The sequence below is a fragment of the Mustela putorius genome, unplaced genomic scaffold (assembly GCF_011764305.1).
Source record: "Mustela putorius furo isolate JIRA1106 unplaced genomic scaffold, ASM1176430v1.1 tig00003834_pilon_pilon_pilon, whole genome shotgun sequence".
NCBI lineage: Eukaryota > Metazoa > Chordata > Mammalia > Carnivora > Mustelidae > Mustela > Mustela putorius.
The window spans coordinates 111,053,736-111,077,639 of record NW_025421987.1 but is presented as its reverse complement, the minus strand read 5'-3'; the positions used below and the strand labels follow the sequence as shown (position 1 = coordinate 111,077,639).

Genomic DNA, 23,904 nt, shown 5'->3' with positions numbered 1-23,904 from the left:
CTTTTTTTATTCAGCAAAGGAGTCCCTTTCTCTTTCTTTATGTTAAGGAAAAACAAACTTCCATACGGCTCCCTGATGCCTGTCTTAGTTTAGGTTCTCTGCAGAACAAAAGCTCAGAGGGACTTGGGTCTTGGGTCCAGGTAGCCTTTTTGGGATGGGAGCCTGGGATGCCTGAGTGAGGGATCAGGGAGGGTAAGAGAAGGAAAAAGCCAGTGAGGGATGTGTTAATCCACTGGTTATTGCTGTGGGTGACTGGGCTCACTCTTCCTGGGGACCCTCTGAGGAACTGGTAGAGAACACCCTCCTCCCCCCACCCCCAGAATTGTGCCTGTGAAGAACCAGAGACTAGGGCCGTGTTCCACTGAGTTTTCATCTCTCTAATGGTTGGGGGCTGCCCTGGGAGTGGTAACTGCCCCCCTCTCCTCGGGGCTGCCGGTGTAAGGGCTAAGGGAACGATGGAAGCTTGACATGAACCCTGTGGTGGAGAAGTGGAGGGATTCCACCAGCACTTGAGGTGGGCGTGGCCTGCGTGTGGAGAATGTTCGCCCTGCCTCAGTCGGAATCCCAGAGGGGCTGGTGGGTATGGGCACAGAAGGCACCAGCTACTATTCACGAATGGTAACGGAAAGCTATCCTCCTCACCGCCACCTCCCCCCTACCCCCGTCAAGAAACAAAACCAAAATATACTGAAATGGAAATATCCCTAAGATCTGACATAACCTCTACAGCTCTTTCTTCAAGTCCAAGAAGAGGGGATCCTCAAAGACAGCCAGCTTCCATAAGGTCAGGTCAGGGCCAATGCAAGGGACCCTTTCACTGGAGTGCCTTGTCTCCCAGAGCCTGTGTGTTTCTATGTAGATGGGTTTCACCAGCTAAAGTCAGATGAAAAAGATGACCATCCCCAGCCCTGTTGTCACCCTTCTCCAGAGTCTTCAAGGAGGCTGATTCAGAGGCGTGTAGGGCTTGGGGATAGAACCTTTCCCCTCCTCTGCAGTCTGAATGAGGCTTTGGGAACATTGAAAGGCTGCAAACTGCTAACTCTGGGATTCCCAAAGGATCAAGGTCATTCTAAACAGAGAGGGAATCTGGACCGTGGAGTAGGATAACGCAATGGATCTGGGACTGTTCTTGGTGGTTCATGATATAGGGTGGCCTTTGAAATGGGGATTGGTTATACTCCTAGCGATTACTCTTCATGATGGCTACCATTTGTTGTACTGAGAATAGTTACACAGACCTTTGTTTATATTAGCTTATTTAATACATGACAGCAAAGTAGATCTGTTATTACTTGTTGGCCAATAAGGTAATCATGGCTCCCAGAGGTTAAAGACTCAGGGCTGTATAGCTTAGTAAGGAGCACATCTGGGATTCTAAACTAGTTTATGGGCAAAGACAGAATGAATGAATGAATATATATATATATATATATATATATATATATATTTTTTTTTTTTTTATATATATATACCTTTTTATAGATCAGGAAAATAGGCAACCTAAAGGGGCCAGCTGAATAGCAAATGGTTCAGAGCTCAGACTTTGGGGTCAGAGGATGTCTTTTAAGACCATCAGGGTAGAGAATTAGATACAAAATTAACCTCCATGCCTTCCTTACAGCCTGTGACTAAATAGAGTTTTTAAAAATATATATTTTTAAATCACAGTAGGTTCTATGTGCATGAGTATGTTTTGTCCTAGATATTTGTCATGAGAAACTAAATGTTTTCCAGAAAAAAGTAACACATTTTCGAAACAAAAATGATACCATGTATCCTTTTATCCTACAAGTCGCATTTGTGTCCTCATTCCAGAAATCTGCTTATTCTTTGGGTCACACATTTATATTTGGCAGCAAATTTCAGAAGTTGGCATGAATGAGCTTCCTTGGGCAAGTGTGGAAGGAAGAGCTTGTGTGCACACCCAGCAGAAATGAAACTGCTGGCTTGGTGGCTTTGCAGGTCTTCCTACAACATGGAGAAACCATTTGAAAACATACAATTGGCTGGGGGTAGCTGCAAGCTTGCTTTCTCATCTTGTTTCTTCTTGAAGGTCTATAGATTTCCATTGGGCTCCATCCAGCTTCCTTATGAGCCACCGGGAAGCCATTTCTCATCAGCATGGCAAACAAGGAATGAGTCAGCACACAGTAGGGGCTTCATGGAATCAGGGATTCTCAGGATTGAAAGGGACTTTAAAGATCATGAGCCTGCAGTGGACATCTGTGACTTTGACCCATTCATTTAGCAGCAAAACTTCTCAAAAAGGGTCTCTCTATATTTGCTGTCTCCACTTGCCCACATCCCATGTTTTCTTCAAACCTATTCAGCCAATGTTCAGACCCCCAATCACTGAAATTGCTCTGGTTGAGGATTCAGACCTCATATCCCTGAATTCTGTGGTGACTTCTCTATTCACCTGTTCCTCCGCCACCCGGAAGCATTCAGCACAGTGGAGCCCTCTTTCCAGTTTGAAATACTCTTTTTTTCTAGCTTGTGTGAAACCACAGCCTCCCAACTCCTCCCATTTTACTAGCCTCTCTTGTTAATCCCTGTTATTGAATTCCCTGCCTCTGATGCTTCTAGTTTTCGCCCATCCTAGGGCTATTTCCACACCCTTTCCCCGGTGATAGTCCTTCCAGGCTTCTTGCTTTTAGTACTCTGTCTTACTGATGATTCTCAAATTTATACTCTGAACTCCAGACTCAAGTATTTACCTGCTTACTTAATTTTGTCGTTTGGATGCCTGACAGATGTGCAAAAATGGAAGTCTTGATGCTTTTTGTCCCCAGTCTGCTCCTCTGTGGGTCTTTCTCTTTTCATTTAATGGGACCACCATGAACACATTTGCTCAAGCCAAAAACTTAGAAGACATGCTTGATTTCTCTATCTCATCTCCATATCTGGTGGCTCAGCAAGTCCTGTGGGTTTCCTCTCCTCAGTACACATGCCAAATTAATCTAATTCTCTCAGTTTTCTACTTACCCATCTCTCATCCAGATGACTGCCATAGCCTGCTTTTGGTCTCCCTGCTTTCATTCTGTCTTCCCCTAATCCATTCCTAGAGCAGAGTTTTTAAAAAATGGAACTCAGGGGCACCTGAGTGGGTTAAGCCTTGGCCTTCAGTTCAGGTCATGATGTCAGGGTCCTGGGATCGAGCCCCACATCGGGCTCTCTGCTCAGCAGGGAGCCTGCTTCCCCCTCTCTCTCTGCTTGCCTCTCTGACTACTTGTGATTTCTCTTTGTCAAATAAATAAAAAATCAAAAAAAAATAATAATAAAAAATAAAAATAAAAAATGGAAGTCAGAGAATATGGCTCACTGGTTTAAAACCATCCAGTGGCTTCCCATCACTCAGAGTAAATTCAAATTCCTTGACAAGAGTTCTTCAGCACTCATGACTTAGCCCAGGGGTCAGCAAACTTTTCTGTAAAGGCCTAAATAGTACATCTTTTAGGTTTTGTGAGCCAGATGCTCTGTGTGGCAACCACTCAGCTGTGCTGTTATAATAAGATAGCAGCCAACTACAATATGATAAACAGATAAATGTGGCTGTGTTCTAATAAAACTTTATTTACAAAATCAGGCAATGGGGTGGATTTGGTGTGTGGGTTAGTTTGCTGACCCCAATCTAGTCCCTTTCTACCTTTCCAACTCCATCACACACAGTTCTGCCTTTCACTATGGCCCAGTCACACTGGCTGGGAGATATGGTCCCCCAAGATGGCTGCCTTCAGCTCCTTCTGTACCTGTGTACTAATGTCAGAACTCTTGAATATGCTGGTCCCGTGACGACTTTGGGCAACGGAATGTGGTACAATTGATGTCTTAGACTTCTGAGCTGAAGCCTTGAGAAAATGGGCAGCTTCTGCTGCTTCTCATGGAATCCAGCCTTGTCAGGCAGTTGGCTGGAATCACACAGAAGAGAACTGTGAGCGGAGTCCAGTCATTTTATAGAACTAGGAGAGAGAAAATGGTTATTGCCTCGAGCTATTAAATTTCACCCCTTTGTTTTACAGCAATAGATAACTGGAACCATGGCCTTCTTTCTGTTCTTCAAACCTACTTAGGTCATTTCCCCATCAGCACCAGCAGATCTCTCTGCTAAGATCTTCACAGGGCTGGTCCTTCTCATCATTGTTTGGCCCATAGTATTTTAGCATGTTTGTTTGTTTGTTTGTTTTGGAAAACAACCCTTTCTTTACTTTAGGCTACATGACTGACCACCCCCGCTTCTCCTCCTACCCTTATCTGGATTCCAGCTTGTAATGAAGGCCAAGCCAATCCGTAATTGTACTCCCACCCCTGACACACCCAGCCTCATTTACTGATTCCAAGGATGGACATGTGACCCCAGTCAGCTCAGTCAGAGTCAGTCCTGGGAGTTACTGGTGAGGAGAGACTCTTGGTTTGGGTTGTTAAGCTCGTTTAACTCACACTGGGAGCTGCGGTGCCCAAATATCCACCACAAGGGCAGGCCTGTCTGGAAATAGAACCAACCCAGAGGAGGGCAAGGCGGCGGGATGCAGAGATAGATTCCAGACCCAGCCATACTTGAAGCTAGAATTTCCTTGGACTTTTAAGTTACATAAACTGTTACACCTCCTGCTCCGCTATTACCCCTCTCTTCCTCTGTTTAAGCCAGTTTGAGTTGTAGTTCTGTCACTTGCTCTTAAAATAACATCAATTGCTTGACTCCCCCTCCACCATTTCCAGCAAAAGTTAGGTCAAAAGTAACTGAATATCAGTAATTTTATATGGATAACTTACTTGAACACCTCCAGAGACTGGGAACTCATTACTTCTTACACCGGATAAATTAATAATTGGACAGACTTAACAAAATGAAAATTCTCTTTGATTTTTTTAAAGATTTATTTATTTATTTGAGAGAGAAAGAGAGAGAGAGAGAACGTGAGTGTGGTGAGGGTCAGAGGGAGACAGAGAGAGAGAGAGTCCTCAAGCAGACTCCCTATGGAGCACAGAACCCAGTGTGGGGCGGGATCCCAGGACTCTGAGATCATGACCTGAGCTGAAAGCAAGAGTCAGCCACTTAGTATACTAAGCCACGCACTCCTACAAAACCATTTTCCTAAGACTAAAGTCATATTCCTGTCCCTTTCATAGACCTGGGTGCTCTCCTCTGAACATGTTTTATGTCTAGTGTAGCACTTGACTGAAAAACTCCGGGGCAGTCTTCCTGAGGTAGAGAAAAAAATGGGATTATTACGTCTTCATTCCAGACACAATACTTTTGGTAATACAGCCTAAAACATCTAAGTCTTTTTTAAAAATGTGATGTCTTAAGCCCTGTCTTCTCCATCTTGTTCTAGTTCATCTCAAACTCAGCTCACACCCTGGTATTTAGCTCCAGTGGATTTCACTGTGTCCTGTGTGACTCACTGTCCCTTCTTTTAAAAGCCAAGCTCCTGCCCCTGCCCTTTGGATCAAAGTGTTTGTCAGTTACTTTCTCTGTGATTGTCATGATACCACAAGCTAATGAAAACTTAGTGCGGAGATCAGGATTGTGCAATCCAGGGGACCCCTGTCAGCATCGTGTTCCCTGCCAGTTTGAGAATCGTGCCTCCTCTATATTCCTCTGAGTCATTACTATAGACGTTGAAAAGGACAGAGTCAAGAATCAAGCCCAAAGGGATGTGTATGCTTGGACAGCGACTCATTAGCCCTTAGGTTGTTTGTCTGGTCCGTCACTACTTCTCTGACATGGGCTAGCAACCTGCTGTGTTTCTCAGCTTGTCCACAGAAACTTGCCTGATTCCAGCTAAGGCTGTTGCCGAGATGTCTACAGGACTCCTTATTATCCCATTCTTGAAGTTAGGTGGAGCAGTGCGATATTTAGGATTGGCTATGCTGTAGTAACAAATAGACCCAAGGCTAAAATGGCTGACTACAATGGCCTATCATCTGTAGCTTAGGCAACAGAAATTCAGGGTGCTCGGGCTGGTGGGAGTGCTGTCCTCCATGCAGCCTCTCGGGGATCCAGGTTCTCTCCACCTCCTGGATTGGCCATTCTTCAACTTTACTGTCGTCTGCATTCTGCCGCAGAAGAGGAAAGAACACAAGCAAGCACACGTGGGAAGCTTTCGTGGGACAGGCCTGAAAATGGCATAGCCCTGCTGCTCACTCACTCAACAGAGCCATACCTAGCCTGTGGTAGGTAGGAAAACGCTGTTGAGTGAAGCGCTTCATGAACTGGAGAATTGAGTCATTGAATAGGCAGCTAATATTGCCATGACACAAAACTAATCACCCAAAACTGACTGTCCATCACATCCCTTCTTTTTAATACCAAGTTCCTCCCCCTTTCCCCTGGGTCAGAGTCTTTGTCCACTATTATCTCTATAGTTGTCAAACATATGTCAACAACATAAAGCAGACACAATGCAAATAACATAAAAACTGAAGCCAAAGTGAAATGGTCAGTCTTGCAAGATCGGCAAGATTTCAAGAATAGGAAAGCAGTTTTGGGGAACTGCCCTGGTCATTTGCAAAGCCATTGACAAATGAGGAAATGGCAGTGTTAGACCAGAGACAACTGATGACGATGAGGACAAAAAAAGACACTTCAAGTGAGAACAGTCCTAACATTGAAGTGGGTAAAAGACATTTGGGAAAATTAACAAACATCTCATACATTTTTGTCAAATTTTACTGTTTGTGGCTGTGTTGTGAAAATCCCCCCCCCCCTTTTTTTTAAAGTAGGCTCCATGGGCCTAGCATGAAGCGCAATACAGGGTTTGAACTCACAACCCTAAGATCAAGACCTGATCTGAGATCAAGAGTTGGACACTTAACTGACTGAGCCACTCAGGCTCTGTTGTGAAAATCTTAATCGAAGAATTTCTCATTATACGAACTTCAATTTTATCAGAAAACTATGTCCCCCCAAATCCTCCACAGTTGACTGATGGTTTTTGTGGTGGTGGTTATTGCTCTTCTAAGAATGAGCTGCAGGCAGCACACTTACCCAGGCCCCCCTACAAGGCGCAACCTCTAAATGTTGGTGTGCTCAGAGCCTCATCCCGGGCCTCTTCCATCCAGTGTCCCCCCCTTACCTAAGGGACCCATCCATTCCCTGCACTTTGAATACCATCTGCCCGCAGTTGGCTGGCCTTGAGATGTGTATCCTACCATCCACTGAGTGTTTAATAGCCTCTCAGACTTAGGTGTTGAGAAACACCCCTCTTGACTTCAAACCTGCTCTTCAAGTCCTCCCCGCCTCACTCAGTAAATGGCGGTGCCCTTCAGCCTCTTCTCAGGGCAAAATCTCGAGAGTCATTTCTGATGCCTCTGACCTGCCCACTCTCACATCTGACACAGTAGTAAGTGTCGCTGGGCTTTCCTTCCCACTACATCCTGAATGGACTATAGGCCACCCCCCACCCCCTGACCTAGCCCAGAGGCCGCCTCTCTCAGCGGGGGGGCCCCCATGACAGCCTCCTCACGGGTGTTCCTGGCCTGCCCTTTGCCTTCATGGACATCCCGTTTCCACATGGCAGCCACAGTCAGCCTTTAAAGGTATAAACTGGGTTGTGTCTTCCGCAACCAAAATCCCTCCAGTGGCTTCTCATCACATTTATAATAAGATCCAAACTCCTTCCTGTGGCCTCCCAGGCCCCACAACATCTGATCTGTGCCCCCAGCTGGCACCTCATTTCAACAGCCCCTCCTCGCTCCTCGCTCACCCTTTGCCACCGTGTGGGCTGGTCGATGGGCTCCCTCCTCAGGGTCCGCACTGTCTGGACACTCTTTCCTCCAGAACAGGGCTGCCTGACTCCTCCTCATCAAATCTCAGCGAGAATGTGCCGTCCGCAGAGGCCTTCTCCACCTCCCGTCTAAGGAAGCCCCACTCTCCAGCCTTCTTCATTTGGTTATCTGACTTTTTGCTCTCAGCGCTGTCATTATCACTAACTGCAACTATTTTGCTTATTTATGTAGCTAAAACATCTTCTTTGTCTTCCCTTACACTGTAAACCCCAATGAGGGCAGGGATTTTTGTCTAGTTGGTTCACCGCTAAATCTTCATTGCCAGAGGGTGTCACATAACAGATGTTCAGTAAGTAGCCATTAAACTAAATAGTTCTTTTAACTGGAAGAAGAAAACCTCTTATTTTTATAATGTTAAGTTTCATTTTGCAGGGTTAAGTCCCACTAACTATTTTTTTCATTATTTAATATGAAACTGGGTTTCCTTTAGAGTGGATTTCTTCAAGTGGCCTTTTCCTGTATCCATGATCTTTGAACAATGAAGATCTCCTGTCCTGTGTGTTTCCTTCCTTACATAGATTAATAAACTCGTGGAATAAGTAAATGGGGCGTGGCTGACATGATTTGTTCTTGGCTAACCCAAACTGGGGTCACAGGGATCAATCACTTTTCTTCTAGGGACACCCAAATGCCCTTTCCCCCTTTAAAATCCATTCTAGAATCATGTCTGCAATCTGTTATGCCCACCAGTTCACGGGGTACGAAACCTTCTTTCTTCTTCTTCTTCTTTTTTTTTTTTTTAAGATTTTATTTATTTATTTGACAGACAGAGATCACAAGTAGGCAGAGAGGCAGGCAGAGAGAGAGGAAGGGAAGCAGGCTCCCCGCCAAGCAGAGAGCTCGATGTGAGGCTCAATCCCAGGACCCTGGGATCATGACCTGAGCCGAAGGCAGAGGCTTTAACCCACTGAGCCACCCAGGTGCCCCCTTTCTTCTTTCTAATGGAACACTTTTTTCTATCTCCAGGATTCCAGCACCATTTTAAGTATCTGCAGGTCCCCTAAGATCACAGATAAACATTGAAAATCTCTTTCCTGGATTCTGTAAGTACTCTGGCCTGTAATTCATCCGGGCAATTAGGTTTCAGTGTAATTCAGTTCAGGACACAAATAAAGGTTCTCATTAGAGGGGTGTGGCCACAGTGCAAGACAGTTTGGCAGCACACTGATGTCACTGAATCGTGGAATGAAACAGATGCCTTGCTAATGCGGAGGCCCTGATCTCTTTCCAAGAACTGGCTTCTGTAGCTTCTTGACTTCTGACAACCAGTCATCTGGGGCCAAAAAGCAGGGCTGAAGGGTTTGGAAGTCTCCTTTAAAATTGTCTTCCATCTTGCCATGTGCCATAATCCTTTGTGGTCTGTGGGGAGAGAAGAGAGAGTGGGAGAAAGGCAGAGGGAACCAGCTTCCCACTGGGGTGCTGAAGAGAGGTGGGGGTTCACCTGTGTGCATTCTGCTGGTGGAAGAGAGTCTGCCTGTAGGACTCAGGTTGACATGAGTGTGCAAGATCTTTTTAAAAGGCCACCCACTCCTCATGTCTCCTTAGGATTCTCTCCATGCAGGGAAGTCTGAATTTTCATATTGCATTGCTGGAGTTTTAACTGCAGGCTCAGATTTATAAAACACTGTGTCAGCCAGACCACACATGCCCTAGGGTGATCCAAACAGTAGCTGCCAGTTTGCAATCTCTGACCTAAGGCAGCGTGTAAAGATTACAGGTGGGCCAAGAGAAGATGTTGGTTGTCAGTTTCTTCAGTCACTGCTCCCCGAATGTGATGGAATGCAGATTCAAGTCTTCTTAGTTCAGAAGAGCAGTTTTCTCTTTTATAGGGGTTAACAGGAATTTTCTATTTCGTGGGCTTAAAAAAATTGGTGGGGACCTGTGGGTGGCTTAGTTGGTTGAGCACTGGACTCTTGATTTCTGCCCTGGTGGTGCTCTATGCACATTTCTGCCTCTGTGCTCAGTGGGGAGTTTGCTGAGATTCCCTCTCCCCGTCTCCCTCTGCTCTTCCGCTGACTTGAGGTTGTGTGTGTGTGTGTGTGTGCGCGCGCACGTGTGCGCACACACACACACACACACTCTCTCTCTCTCTCACTCACATAATCTTAAAAAAAATTGGTGTTGCAGGGAGTTTTCATTTAATGACACTCAAGTTTGACAGAAAGAGCCTTCTCAATGAGGAATCCATACGGTTGCACAATTTGGAGGTACAATTTTTGGGGGGCTGTATCTCTCCAAATCAGAAGACACTATAACTTTGCCGTTTTGTATGCTTGGGGCCTTCAGATTGGGACCTGGAATAGTGTCTGCATGAGTACATGCTCAAAAACACTGAATTAACGTTGCTGGCCACAGTGGCTTGCAAATTTCACTTTAAAAAAAGATTTAAAAAAATCTCTGTGTAAATACCAATACCTTTAGGCTTAAGGAGTGGGGCAGAGGAGGAGAAATACAACCTTCCTTATCTTCAGAGATCAGAGGAGCTACATTACACTTGCTAAGTCAAGGAGGTATATTGAGGCAACAAGAAAGACCTTCTGGGGAGTTTTGTTCAACCCTTGGAGAACCTGGGTCCCAATTTCCAAATGCAACATAGCTCAACTTCTAGGGTGTCCCCCTCCACATCCAAAAAACAAATTTGTTTTCTTCCCAACCAAAATCTCTATAGCATAGGTCCTAATTAATGGAGTCATCCAATCACTCAAACTAGAAACTCTGGAATCATCTTTAAGTTTTCTCTCTCCAGATATTATTAGCCACCAACTTTCATACAGTCTTAAATTCATTCCCTCTTTCTCTCCCTTGACTCAGGGCTGCAACATTGTTCCCTGGTATTTTAATCTCTCCCTCACTTCTCCAGTGTTGATTCCATGGGCCATCATTAAAAATTGTTGCACCTGCAGTCACCCTCAAACCCCTTATGCTTCTTACTCCCCACCGGAAGACCTTGGTGAGAGAGTCCCAACCCTGGTTAAGGGTGGCGTTCTCACTACTCTCCACCTGTGTCTGGAAGCTGAGATTGGGTGGGAAAAGCCACCCATCCCCATGGACTGGCCACCCAGGAGCATCCCAAACCACAGGTGGGTCCTCAGGGCAGTCTGGAAATTAGAAGATATTCACCCAGTCAGCTGACTTCCCAGCTCCTTCAGTGTCTCTCCTCCAGCATCCAGTGTGGTTCCAAGCCTTCCCCCACCCCCTTATTCTCAGCTGCTGACTGTGCCCGCCATTCCCCTGGGAAAGGGGAACAACCAGCAGAAGCTCTACCACCGCTAGACCGTTGGCCTAACATCTCCTTCTGTCCCTCTGCCCCCAGCTCCCCAGGGACCCCAGTCCAGTTCCCACACTCCATATCACTCACTAAAACCCGAGCTCCTTACCTTGTCATGGCTCTCCCTGGTCTAGCCACCTGCAGGTCTCGGATTTCGTGTCCCTGGCTCTCCAGAACCAGAGGCACGGTTTCACCTGGGGACCTCTACACACGAGGCTTCCGTGGCTGGAGCGCTCTTCCCATGAAGGTAGATGGGGTTCATTTTCTCGTTTCTCTCAGGTCTTGGCTCAAAGCGCCCTTCTCGAAGAGGCCTTCCCTATGACAAGGACCTCCACCTTGGTATTTAGCTCCAGTGGATTTCACTGTGACCTCAGTTTTTTCCCTGCTTCGGTTCCTATGCATTTATGTACCAACAAAAAAAATACAGGGAGTAGTACTATGATTTATTTCCCTTATTTTAACTTCTGAACACTACTGGGATTAACACTTTACCTGGCCCAGGTCTCCTAAAAATACGATAACAAAAAAAAGCCTACATGGATGTTTTAGAGACGTTTCCCCGTGTCCGTGGTGGCATTCTGAACCACTCAACGGCTCTTAGATCTGCGCTGAAATGGAAGCTCATTGGGAGGTTGTGGTTTATCTACTGAGAAGAGTCAGGGCTGACCTCACTCTTCTTGTTTTCGACCTCTGTCTCTCAGTTTATTCACAGCTAGGATAAACCTGCTCAGTAATAGGCTTCATCCAAGCCACTGGGGAAACACTGGTGAAAAATCAAACGCAGCTAGGTTTTTAGCAAGGGGTTTTAGGACCTTGCTCAGAGAATTGCAGGCTCTCCCTTGACTGTAAGTACGATGACTGTTTCCAAACCAAACTCAATGTGTGTGCCTGTGTTACCTCCAGGTGACAGAACGAATCTCCTTTCACAGTGGACCACAGTGTCAGCATGGGAAGGGGGGACCTCGCTGGGGGAGTAACTCACATCCCTCCCACCCCCCACCACCAATGTAGCCTCTAATGAAGCCAGGGTAGGCAGGTTTCCCAAAGGTGGCTTTCAAGATAGGCTCTCAGAAAGCTTTTTCCTCAAGTGAGTTTGTTCTCCCAACTAACAGTTGATGAGCCACAAGCCTGTGTAGAAAGTGTACACATTCTGCATTTTTGTAGTGGAGACATTAGTGATGGCCGCTGGCAGTGTCCTTGCCTGCTTGGCTAAGGTCATCTGAATTTGTGTTCACTTGACATCACAGTGGCCCTGACATTTCATAAAAGCACTTTGGCCTCCAGATGTTGAGTTTGCCAGGCAAACTCTGGCTCCCTCCTTATTCAAGGTGGGCAGGAAACCTTGCCAGTTCAGAAATCCTTGGACAGAGCCTGCCCACCACCAGGGGTTACCTCCGCTCTGGCCTGGGGAAAGCTGTACCCACTCAACCACATCCCCGATCACCAATGGATTGTCCTTGCTTCTTGGCTATTCAGTTAGGACCATGGCACAGCTATGAGAGTGTGGGTGTTTGGGTATGGAGCTCTGTCCAGCAGGGACCACCTAGCCTCTGGCCAAGGGCTCCAGGCGCAAAGCTGCACTCAGCTCCCCTCTTTGTACTTCTGGGTCTGTGTGAGCATGTTTCACTTCCCCGTTTTGGGGGAACTCTTCAGGTAGATCCATTTACCAAGGTTCACCCAAGGGGAGAAAGGTGTTTTAGAGGCATACAGGGATTTGAGGATCTTGAAACTGGTCCAGGGTCACTGAGTCCAAGCTTCTCAAGGTGACTTCAGACAGTGGAAATGCCCCAAACTTTCCTTCCATACAATTTGCTCTGGTTCAGGAGGGAGAGAGAAAGCTACCCCGAAAGCAGGGGGCCAAACGGTGGGTAGTTTGTGATCTGGCTGCTAAGTTGACAAAGGGAGGCGGCTCTCCTGGTTCAACCCCTTGAAGGTGTTCGCGGTGCTGGGGTTTTTGTGACGGAGACCTGGGTGGCTGACTGGGACTGGCGGCGAACAGTCACAGCGCCAAGGGCGGCCCGGCGGGGCGAGGGCGGAGCGGGCGCCGCTGCGCTGACAGCCGCGGCAGAAAGGGGGCGGCCGCGCCCATTTCCTCCGCTCAGCCGGGGCCGGCAGGATCCGCATCGGCGAGCGGCGACTCCGGACTGTGCCGGACTGGGGCGAGACGGCTCTGGCCGAGCCCGCGGCGGCTGCCTCCCCTCTGGACGCTCCGAAGTCTCCCGCGCCGTTAGCGTTCTCGCTGCCCCTATGGACGCGGCGCTGAAGCGGAACCGCCCGGAGGAGCCGGCAGAGCTCCCGCCGTCCGCCCGGGACTTGGAGGAGGAGGACGAGGAAGAGGGGATGGAACAGGGGCTGGAGGAGGAAGAGGAGGTGGACCCCCGGATCCAGGTAGGGCTCACAGGGGGAGGGGGGACGCCACCGAGGCGGGCATCCGCACTTACACCCGCCTCGCGGCCCCAGTGCCTGCGGTCCTGGCGGTGGTGGCCACATAGGTCCGGGGGCGAGAAGAGAGGGTCCGGATTTCCAGTTTCACAGGGTTCACGGGGAGGTTGCAGTGCCCGCGTGAATGCGGCCTGACTCTGTCGTGGGGAGCCCCTGCAGACTCCCGGCAGGATCTGGGGGTCGCCGCAGCATGCCCAGTGGTTCGGGCGGATGTGCAACAAAGGGAAAAAGGGGGCGGGGGCGCCATGCGTGTGGCGGGGTCCCCCCCGTCAGGCTCGCGGCGCAGCGGGCATCCCGCGGCCTCCGGGCTAGGGGCGGCGGGGTCGACCGGGCCGCTTGGGCGCTGGGCACTGTGGGCGTTGTCCGCCCCTGCAGCGTGGGCTGGCACCCGTGCCGGGATTGCGAGCCCTCACCTGGCGGAGGTGCTCGCCTGAGCCTTCCATCTTCCTCCTCGTCTGATTCATTGTTAGCGAAGGGCTTATTGTCGCCACTGGCTCAAACCTCCGCTTGGCTTCTAATGGTGGAAAACCCAGCTTTTCCTTGTTAGGAGGTCGGGGTGTGAACAGAAACCGGGGACAACTGATGCGCAAAGCTCATGCGGGGAGAAGGCGAGGGGATTGGCCTGGCTTTCTGTGCCTCCATTTCTGAGAGATGATTAAAAAACAATTTCTAAGCCAAGATCTAGGAGTGACAGCTTAACCTCCTCACCCTCCAGGCAAAAAGCACAGCAAATCCCTTTCCGAGACCCGTTTTTCTACCCTTTCCATAAATCATTTATATATCTATATATATGTATTCACACATTGCTTTTAATCGTGCTCTGCAATTTCTAGAGCCCTAATTGGTTTTTCAGTGCGCAGATCAATTAAAAGCCCATTTTAACTCAGCTGTTGCCATTTAAATGAATTGTTTTGGCAGATTAGCAAGATAAAGATCAGGTGGAAAAATCTTTGCATTAGGAATTCTATTAATTAAAATCACTACTTCAGACTACTAAATCTTGTTTTCCTGGTAGGGGAATTCTGCTTACCAGATCCTTTGTTCGGAGAGTAAAAAGAGTTAACTTCTCACTGGGTACTTTCTACAAAATGTCAGTTTATAAATGTTTATTTAAAGGATAAGGATTAAAGCTAGTTTTTGTTTTGTTAAAACAGGTAGTTTTAATTGACAGTGTGAAAAGATTTTCATTTCTAGAAAAATAACTCAATCACGAAGGAGTTAATGTCAGAATTCTGCCCTTGATTTAAATAATTTCACTTGGGTTTCTAGTTTCAGCTCGGTCTTATTTTCTTTTATTGTCTTTTCTGCAAAGTTCTTGCTTGGAGGCAGGAGATACTATTTTAATTTGACTCCTAAACCATTTGTAACAGGTGGCTTTACCTGAAGTCACATACCTGCAATAAATACTTGACTTTCTAAGAAAAAAAATTCTGGGACCTGACAGCATTTTTGAGAGACACCATCAACATCAAGAAAAATACTTCAGAAATACCCTACATTCATTTGCTCTTCAAGCCAGGGCTCAACTGTTGTCCTTGAGAACTAATAGTGACTCATCCCTCTTCCTACAAATTGTGCTGGAATACTTCTGCAGAGAGTGAGCTCAGTCGTATTGGAAACAAAAGACGAATCCCTTAAATCTTTCTTCCCTCTTTTTTCTTCACTAGGGAGAACTGGAGAAGTTAAATCAATCCACAGATGACATCAACAGACGGGAGACTGAACTTGAGGTACTGGAGTCTGGGTCCCTGTTTTTGGTGAGGTGGTGTCAATCCTGCTGACACCAGGCAGCTTGACCTTGTTTTAATAGCTGGAGGATGACTGCTGGCGTCCCCTCCGTGGAGTTGAGCAACAGCCCGCTGTCTGACGGAATGAAATATGCTGCTGAGCCCAGCGTGTGGGTGGAACACATGTGGATCCTATTTCACATGTTTTTCATCATGGGAGCTTGGTGGGGCCAAAATCAAGGGCTGTATGGAGCACTAAAGTTCACGCGTCTGCGTAAGAGCTTGGAAGGATTGAGGGGAGAATTAGCTGTGCTCTATAATGGAGAAAGAATGAATAGAGTTTACAAAAGCTCTCCAGTATCTTAGGGTGGCTCCTTACATTTGTATTTGGAAACACTGAGAATTTCCTTAGACTTATACAGTTTTTGACTTTCTGTCCTAAAAATTCACCCTCCTTCCATTTCCCTGCTCATTTCCTTATTGTCTGTTTGCGTGTCGAATGTAATGATCTTAATGGTAGCAGAAAGCTGTTTAGACTGGAAGGGCTTTCCTGCTGGGGAGAGGCACTTGAGACTAGAACTTGATTTGAATTTCATGAGCATCTTCCAACGTGAGTGTAAACAGATGAGCATTCTTTGCAGCTACCAATTAGTCCCCATCCTTCTTTAGTGGTGGTGGTTTTTACCATCCGTCAGCGAATCTGAACAAGCCCTACATGGGTCTGAGAGCCCGTGAATGACTCAGAGAACCGTAGGACTGCTTGGAGCAGTTGGGGAGGACCTGTTTCTGTAGCAGGAGAAGTAGTAGGGAAGGTCACCAAAAAGGGCAGGAAACATCTGGTCCCTAAGAATGAGGGTGTGGGAGATAATAATCTGTGCGGAGGACACTGGCAGCCTTGATTTCTGACTGCATGGTTAGGCCCTGGAGGCACTGAATCTGAGTGTGTGGGGGGGAAAAAAAGGATTGAAAGCATGTTTTCTGAGTTGTGTGTGAAGGTTATCGCTCACCCTTCTATTCTTATTGTATATATCCATGAACACTGGCTGACCTCTCCCCCAGGTGAAGTAAAACCTGCATATTTATTAAAAAAATTTTTTTTGACTTCTAGTGGATTGAGTCTCTTGGGACAATTGAAATCTCTCAGAATCTCGTATTTCTAATACATTAAACAATAGAACCCCTGCCATTTCTCTAGGGCTTTGGAGTTACAAAGTGATTTTTACAAGCTTTATCTCCTGTCATGGGAGCCTAGAACTGTGCTGTCCAGTATGGCAGCCATTGGTCATGTGTCACTCTTTACCTTTAAATTAATTGAAATAAGATGAGAAATTCAGTAGTCACATTTCAAGAGCCTAGTAGCCACCATATTGGACAGAATAGAGAACAGTTCTGTCATTGTAGAAAGTTCTGGAGAGCACAGTTCTGGAAAGTGGGCTCTGCTTCTTCTCCAGATGAGGTTGTTAGAGGCACATGGTCTCATGGTTCAGCGATGTGCCAGGGCCAGATCAACTTTCCACATCCCTTCTAGCTCCCTTCTAGCTCATGTTTTGCCATTTCAACTCTGCATAGACAATTCAGAAGTAGGCTTTTGGGCGGGGGAGGCATGAACAAGACGGCTCCACAGGGTGCTTACCTTCTGAGTCTGGTAAACTTTTAGCTCTGATTTCACAATCCTTCTTCTGAATACACTTAAGTGTGCGTGTGACAGGAAGCTGCAGGACAGGTGTTTCCAGCCTTGCTCTGGAGAGCACTAGGCTCTGCAGAGAGGTAGTCAGAGCGGGCTTGTGTTGCTGGCTGACCTTTTCTTGGTATTATTATAACCAAGGTGGACTCACAGAGGTATGACACAAGCTACCTAAGTCATGAAAACTTCCCTTGTGGCCACATTAAAAAGTAAAAAACAGCTGATATTAATTTTAATCTATTTTGTTCAGCTCTGAACACCCAACATAATATAATTTCAACATGAGATGAATACACAAGTAGTAAATTAGATGTTTTATGCATGTGTATATATATATATGCATATGTGTGTGTATGTATATTTTTTTAAGTCTTCAAATTCTTGTGCATATTTTACACTTAGAGCACATCTCAACTTGGACCAGCAACGTTTGTGTGCTGAATAGCACCATGTAGCCCCCGGTCTAGTATATGTTTCCTGTCAGACTCAGGAGCAGTGTCTTTCACCCTCAGTGCCAGTGCCCCCACGCTCGTCACACTGCCCAAGCCCCGAGGTGGGCGGTGTCCCTGCGGTCAAGCACCAGGCACCCACCTTGGGCTGGGCACTGGGTTGGCCAGTGCGGGTCCGTGGGTGAATAAGACAAAGGCCTGCCCTCAGGGGAGTTATGATTTTAGTTGAGGGTGAGGAACCAGGAGGTAGATAATAATTGCTGGTTGTCATCACTGCAGCCGAAGAGTGAGGTGACAGGGGTTCTGGGGGAGGGGTCACTGGAAGACACCTGAGCAGAGGCCCGCTGTGCGAGTGAGCGAGCGGGAGAGTCCCCGTGCAAAGAGGAGCAGATGGAGTGAGTCGTGGGGGTGGCGGAGGGGAGTGTGCCAAAAGATGTGGGACAGGAAACAGCCATTTTAATATCGGCTTGTTTCTCTCGTTATTTGTGGTGACAGTTTTCTGTAAAGTCACTGTGAACATTGAAGTAGGGAAGACGGAGCCATTGCTAGGCCTTATATTACGTCTTCCTCTGGGCCTCAGGTCATACTACTTTCATCTGCTGAGCAATCTGGTACCTTGTTTTATGCATGTTTCAGTTTAGAGCCATTTTCTTTCATAGACATCCTTGATTCGTTAATGTTGAACTCGCAGGCCAGTAGCCTGTGACTCAGGCCTGAGCCAAGCTTGCCTCGCTACCACCGCCCATTCTCTGTAAGGCCCATCCCAGCCTTCCTGGGCTCAGCAACGTTGGCCAGCCCTTCAGCCCTGGGCTTGGGGCTGCCTCCAACAGCCGACTCCCCAGCACAAAGCAAAAGTGCAAAAAGTGTGGCACTAGCTGGCCCATGAAAGGACGCTTGTTTACAGCACCAGAGCTGAAACAAGGCAGAACATGTCTCTTTGTTCTGCTTCACTGGGAACACGCGTGTGGGGCAACTCACATTTTGGCCATTCTCTGCCTGTCCGTGAGGGATTGGAGAAGCTCTGGAACTACTGATTTTGGAATTACACATACATTTTAGTGAGTATGGAATCTGCAAATAATGAGGATGGTTTGGCTGTAATTTCGGAGCCTCTAGAGGGGGGTCTTTTGCTTCTGCATTTCTTTTCCCTTTGCTTTTTAATTCTGACCTGGAGTGTCCAGTAGCCCTCCTGACCTTGACTGTGATTAAAGCATGGTGGTGATCAGGTTTGTGATAGCTGCTCCCTCCCTCAGGACATGGAATAATTGTGTCTGGGGTAGGCTGGGGTGCAGGTCTGATACACCTTAGGATCTATCCCTTGTCTCAGTTCTTTAACTTGGAGACACCAAAAAAGACTTTTGGATGCCAGCCACCTTCCATGTTGTCAGTTGGAAATCTGCCCCTTCCTGTGACCTCGGTTTGCCTCTGCCATTGTTTAAACAATGTCGTATTCCCTTTGCACTCTGATTTATATCAGAGGGCCAGTCCTTTCAAACTGCTGACAGGAGTAACCTTTTAACCGGAGAAGCCCTTGAATAGAAGTCTGATATTTCAAATTAAGAAAATAAATATTTTCTCACAGATGTGTGAGTTAGTCAGCTTTAATCATTGAGTATTGAGCACCAACTGTGTGTTGAGAACCATGAAGGGGAGAGAGTAGGGCAGAGAATGGGCAGAGAATTATAATTAAAGGACACACTAGGTTATGTGGTGATGTGCCCTAAGGAGGGAACCATGGCCAGGAGGGGCTAGCAGTGTGGGTGTTTGGGAGCCAGGAGGATGCAGCGTTACACGTAGTGGGTTTGAAAGGCTTCCCTTGCACCTTAGGGCCATGTGGGGGACAAGCATTCCAGTCAGAGGGAACAGTCAGTGCTAAGCTGAGTAAGGCCTGACTGAGCCCCTGCAAGAGAGGGCCCAGTGTCCCGGGGGGGGGGGGGGGGGAGCCATGGATAGAGGAGAGGAGAGGAGTCAGAGAAGTGTGTCATTCAATGTGTAACAACCCTGCCAAAGAAGTAAATGTGCTAATATACTTTTACAATACGTGTTCTATAGAACTAGCTTGTTTTTAAGTGTTCAAATAAGATGCGGCACAGGATTTCTAAAACATTGTAATCAAGATTGCAATATTTCCATGGCAGTTACCTACTTTTGACGATGATGTGCAGTGTTTTCATGGTCTCCCTTGCTTGCCTGGAAGGCGGGCTGTTCTAGATCCAAAAAGTGGTCAAAGAGAAGGAGGAAGGGGAGGAAGGCCACGACCAGGGCTAGTTACCCATGGACAGCCTTTCTGGCTCTGAGTTGTCAGAAGCGGACTTTTTCAGTCTGCCCTTACCCAGGGAGGGAAAGCCGTTAATTGTCAACACTCAAGCTCTTTCCCTCACTGCTTAGGTGGGGGTGGTTTGAAAAAGCGTTTGATTCTGATGCCAGCTGTGTTCCCTAAACTTGTGTAAGGCCTATACCCAGAATCTGCCTTTCTCCCCCTCCAGAAAGCAGCAGGCACTTTCTGTTTCAAAACAAAAACAAAACCAAAAAATTGTTTCATGCTTGGAACCTCGGGTGGGGGAGGAACAGCGGGGGTGGATTGGAAGTGGCCCCGGGTGACATGAGCTGCAGCCACTGCTGTCCTCACGGCTTTGGCCTGAAGTTTGGCCATCAGAATGGTAGGACTTAGGACTTCCTGCTTCAGTGATGCGCCCCCTCCTTGCTGCTGGGATGTCAAGCGACAGCAACTTTTGACCCAGTGGTTGCACAAATTTACCCAAAGGAAATAAGTGGGCAAGGGTATAGGTCCAATAATGCTCATTGCAGCATTGTTTAAAAATGTTGGAAAATTACGAATCCAAATGACTATCAAGAGGGAATTTGAAAAGTGAATACTGTGGATAGGAAGTGGCCGACAGCCTAGGCCTTAAAATGATGACATGGCCTGTTCTTAACCTAGAAAGATGTCTGAATGGAAAGAGATTCCAAAAGAGCATACAGTATGGTCTTATCCTAAAAAATATGTTTATGTGCATAAAAATGTCTGGAAAAGATCAGACACATTCTATCTGATGAGAGATGAGGAATATTTATTGTCTTTATACTTTCCTATAGTGTTTTGAGTTATTTGCATTGAATTTGTATTACTTTGTCATCAGGAGAAAAAAACCCCAAACCCAAAGTCACAGGGAAGTAGTGGGTTGAGGGAAGAGAGTCTTGGTATCAGGTGACATGGGTAGAACCTGAGGTCTGTTGACTTTTAGGGGCACTTGGCTCTTTGGAACCTGAGTCACCTCATCTATGAACTGGGGCAGTGATTCTTGCCCATGTCCTGGGTGGACATGGAGGACAAGAGGGAGTGCTTTGATAACCACCCAGCCTGGGAGAAGGAGAGGCCTCGTGCCTATGGGGCACCAGAAGCAGAGACATCTCTGATGGGATGTCCACTGAAGCCAGGCCTCTCACAGTCTCTGGCCATGGCTCCGTTCTCTTCCCCCACACCCCACCATGACATTTCTTTGTCAGAGACTGGCTCTGGGCAAGGGACCAGAGAGAGGGCTTCTACAGGTGGGCTGGACTTTGAAGTCACTGGAGCAACAGGGCTTTGCTCTGTGGCTGGTCTGCTGGGGTGTGGAGATCAGTTTCCTGAGCGAGCCCTCCTTTGTTAGTGTGTGTCCTCTCCTGGGATCTGTCTGGCAGTTTGTGGTGCCCAGTAGCCATTTGAGTGGATGAATAATAACAGATTGCCCTTCATGGCTTTGGGCAAATTACTTAATGTCCCCAGGCCTTGGTTCCCCCATCCCAGTGATGGTGCATAGTGAGCCATTAATAAGTATTATGGCTGTTCATAATGAAGCAGGACAGCTGTGGGCTGCTGTGTGGCCCCTGCTTGTAGGGGAGACTTCGGTCCATCCTGGGATGTCTTCCTTGCCTGTTTTTGTCTCCTTTAACTGCTCTTCGTGTCACCATGACAGCTAACATTAGTACCCCCTACAATGTGCCAGACCCTGTTCTAAACACTTTGTGTACATAAGTCCCCGAGACCTTGGACCAACATTGTGCAACAGATATTATCATCTCCATTTTGCTGATAAAAATGGAGGCACAGAGTTCAAGTGTCTTACTCTAGAGCAGTTGTTCGACTTCAGCTCTGCTTACATGGTGGGCTGGAGAATTCTTGTTTGCGGGGGTGTGGTGAGGGGGCTGCCCTGTGCACTGTAGTAGCATCTGCTCGCTGGATGCTGGCAACAGCATGCATCCCACCCCGAGCTGTGACAGACTAGCCACCCTGGACTTGCGAATTGTCCGCTGTGGTGCAGAATTGCCCCTGGTTGTGAACCCCTCCAAGTATGGCCGTTGTTGCACCAGCTGCCTCAGTGTGACATAGGATTTTGTTAGAATTGCCAAATCTTTTACTTTTTCTTTTTAAGTTTTTGTTTTGTTTTGTTTTGTTTTAGTAACCTCTGCACCCAGTGTGGGGCTTGAACTCATGATCCCGAGATCAAGAGTAGCTTGCTCCTTTAACTGAGCCTGCAAGGTGCCCCAGAGTTGCAGGATCTTGGGCCCTGCCCAGAAGTAGGGAATCAGAATTTCTGGGGGGGGGGGGGGGATGTGTGTGCCCAGAGCCTCTCTTAATCTTAATCTGTGCCTGTCTCATGCATATTCATAATTCCTATCACTTATTTACTTGTCTGGCTACCCCACTCACCCAGCCCAACGGGGAGGCAGGGATGGGGCCTCCTACCTCAGTGCCCCAGCATCCCCTGCAGTGCCTGAACATAGGTGCCATGCATGTCCGGATGGGTGGATGTTGGTTTGCAGCTAGGATCAAACATTCTTGTGGACTCCCGGCTCTTGGCCTTGTCATACACACAGGCAGTTCTCAGGTGCCTACTCTGGAATTGCATTTATCCCCGGGCTGTTCCTAGGCTGACCCTGTTACAGGGTCAACACGGGTAGAACACAACCTGTGTTCTCCCCAAAGTCCCTGGTTCAGAGAGGTCTTAGCTCACAGAGGCAGAAGATTCTGCCCTACTTGGAGATGCTACAGGTTGGTTGGTTTTTATTTGAGACACAGATGGTGAACAATATCTTGTTAGTTTTGGGAGTAAAATGCTAGGGTTTCAAGAGTGGCTTTTCTCATTAAAAAGAGATGGAATATGTGCATAGAGACAAAGGGTCGTGATCTATTTAGTGGGAAGAAATTAGGGAATACAAGTTAAAGTATACGTAAAACTATATGTAGACTGTATATAAAATGATACACAAAAACAGAATCTGTGCATCTGAGAGACAAAGGGTCTAGTGTGGCCCACAGACTATGAATTGCTTTTTACCTGTTTAGGTGAAGTAAATATAGCAATTGAGAGTAAGACTTTGGAAACTTTTTTAAAAATGCAGTTTGACCTTGCTGAGACTTCCACAAGGCCTTTCACTTTCCTAGCTTATTTTTTATTGTATTATAGTGTTGATTCACAGTGGGTGGATTATGGGGGTGGAAGATCCATTACCATATAGTTTGAGAAGCATGGCTCTAGAAAAATGTATCCTCAGATGTGACTAGTGGCTGTTGCTAGTTGCTAAAAATGTGGGTGACTTTTAGGTTTCATTTTTTTGGTATTTTCTGAATTTTTCACAATGACCGTATTTTATCATCTTCATAAGCAAGGGATGGGGGTGGAGAATGAAGCACTATAATAAAGAGATGTCTTTATGAGTCAAAGAAATGAATGTCTATGGAAGGAATTTTAGCAACTACGAAGGCTGGTGGGAAAAAATGTTCTGATTGGTAGTCCCTGCCTTCATTGTAGACCAACCCTGGTGTTAGTGGGTTTGCTTGGTGAATTACTGTATTGTTAGATAGTCATTGTGGTAATTCCTGGCAGCACAAAAAGTGCTGTGAAGGCATTTTAGGATTGTCTGTAGCCAAGAAGCCCTCATTTGTACACTTACTATAAACACAAAAATCACCAAGATACAATAGTGAGAAACATTTCAAGTATTAGGAATATTTAGATACTGAAACTTAGTTATGACATGAATTTGAGTTACTATATGAATTTTAAGCGGATGAGGACTGAGGGCACAGAGAGGCTGCCTTGCACCGTCTCACTCACTGGCTTTTCATTAGCAAACTTCTCTTAGTTTGGGCTGTTGGCAAGAACACAGAAATAGCTATCTATTGCCTTAAAAAAACAAATCAGATCGGTCTTCCCTTGAAGCTGTGAAGACCAGTGAGATGCTACATAGTCATCTGGAACCCATCTTAGGAACATAGGCACTTGCTGTTATGGTGCAAATGGAACTTTTCTGTTGTGATGTGACCGGATCCTCAGGTTTATCCGAGATGCTATCCCTCTGACTCTGAGGTGCCCCAAAGTGTCCCCGCCTCAAAAGACGACAGGCTGTGGGGTTGATGGATTCGTTGCTGTCCCGGTGGTGGATAGAAGCTTCAGGTCACCAAATTGTCAGAGCAGTGGTCCCCAGGGACTGCTGCTTTTTCCTGTAGAGCTGCTATTTTCCCCTCTGAGCATTGACTGTAGGGACTGGCAATGTAGTGGGGGT

The 23,904-nt window shown here is 47.0% G+C and overlaps 1 protein-coding gene across 1 annotated transcript in view; it reads left to right on the top strand.

Annotated features, from left to right (window-relative positions):
- Nucleotides 1-13,070: 13,070 nt before the first annotated feature.
- Nucleotides 13,071-23,904, top strand: part of SH3BP5 (SH3 domain binding protein 5) — a 72,936-nt gene continuing 62,102 nt past the window's right edge. The window contains exons 1-2 of the mRNA XM_004773570.3: nt 13,071-13,444; nt 15,166-15,228. Coding sequence (XP_004773627.1) covers nt 13,304-13,444; nt 15,166-15,228 — 204 coding nt within the window. The 5' untranslated portion in view covers nt 13,071-13,303. The remainder of the gene's footprint in view (nt 13,445-15,165; nt 15,229-23,904) is intronic.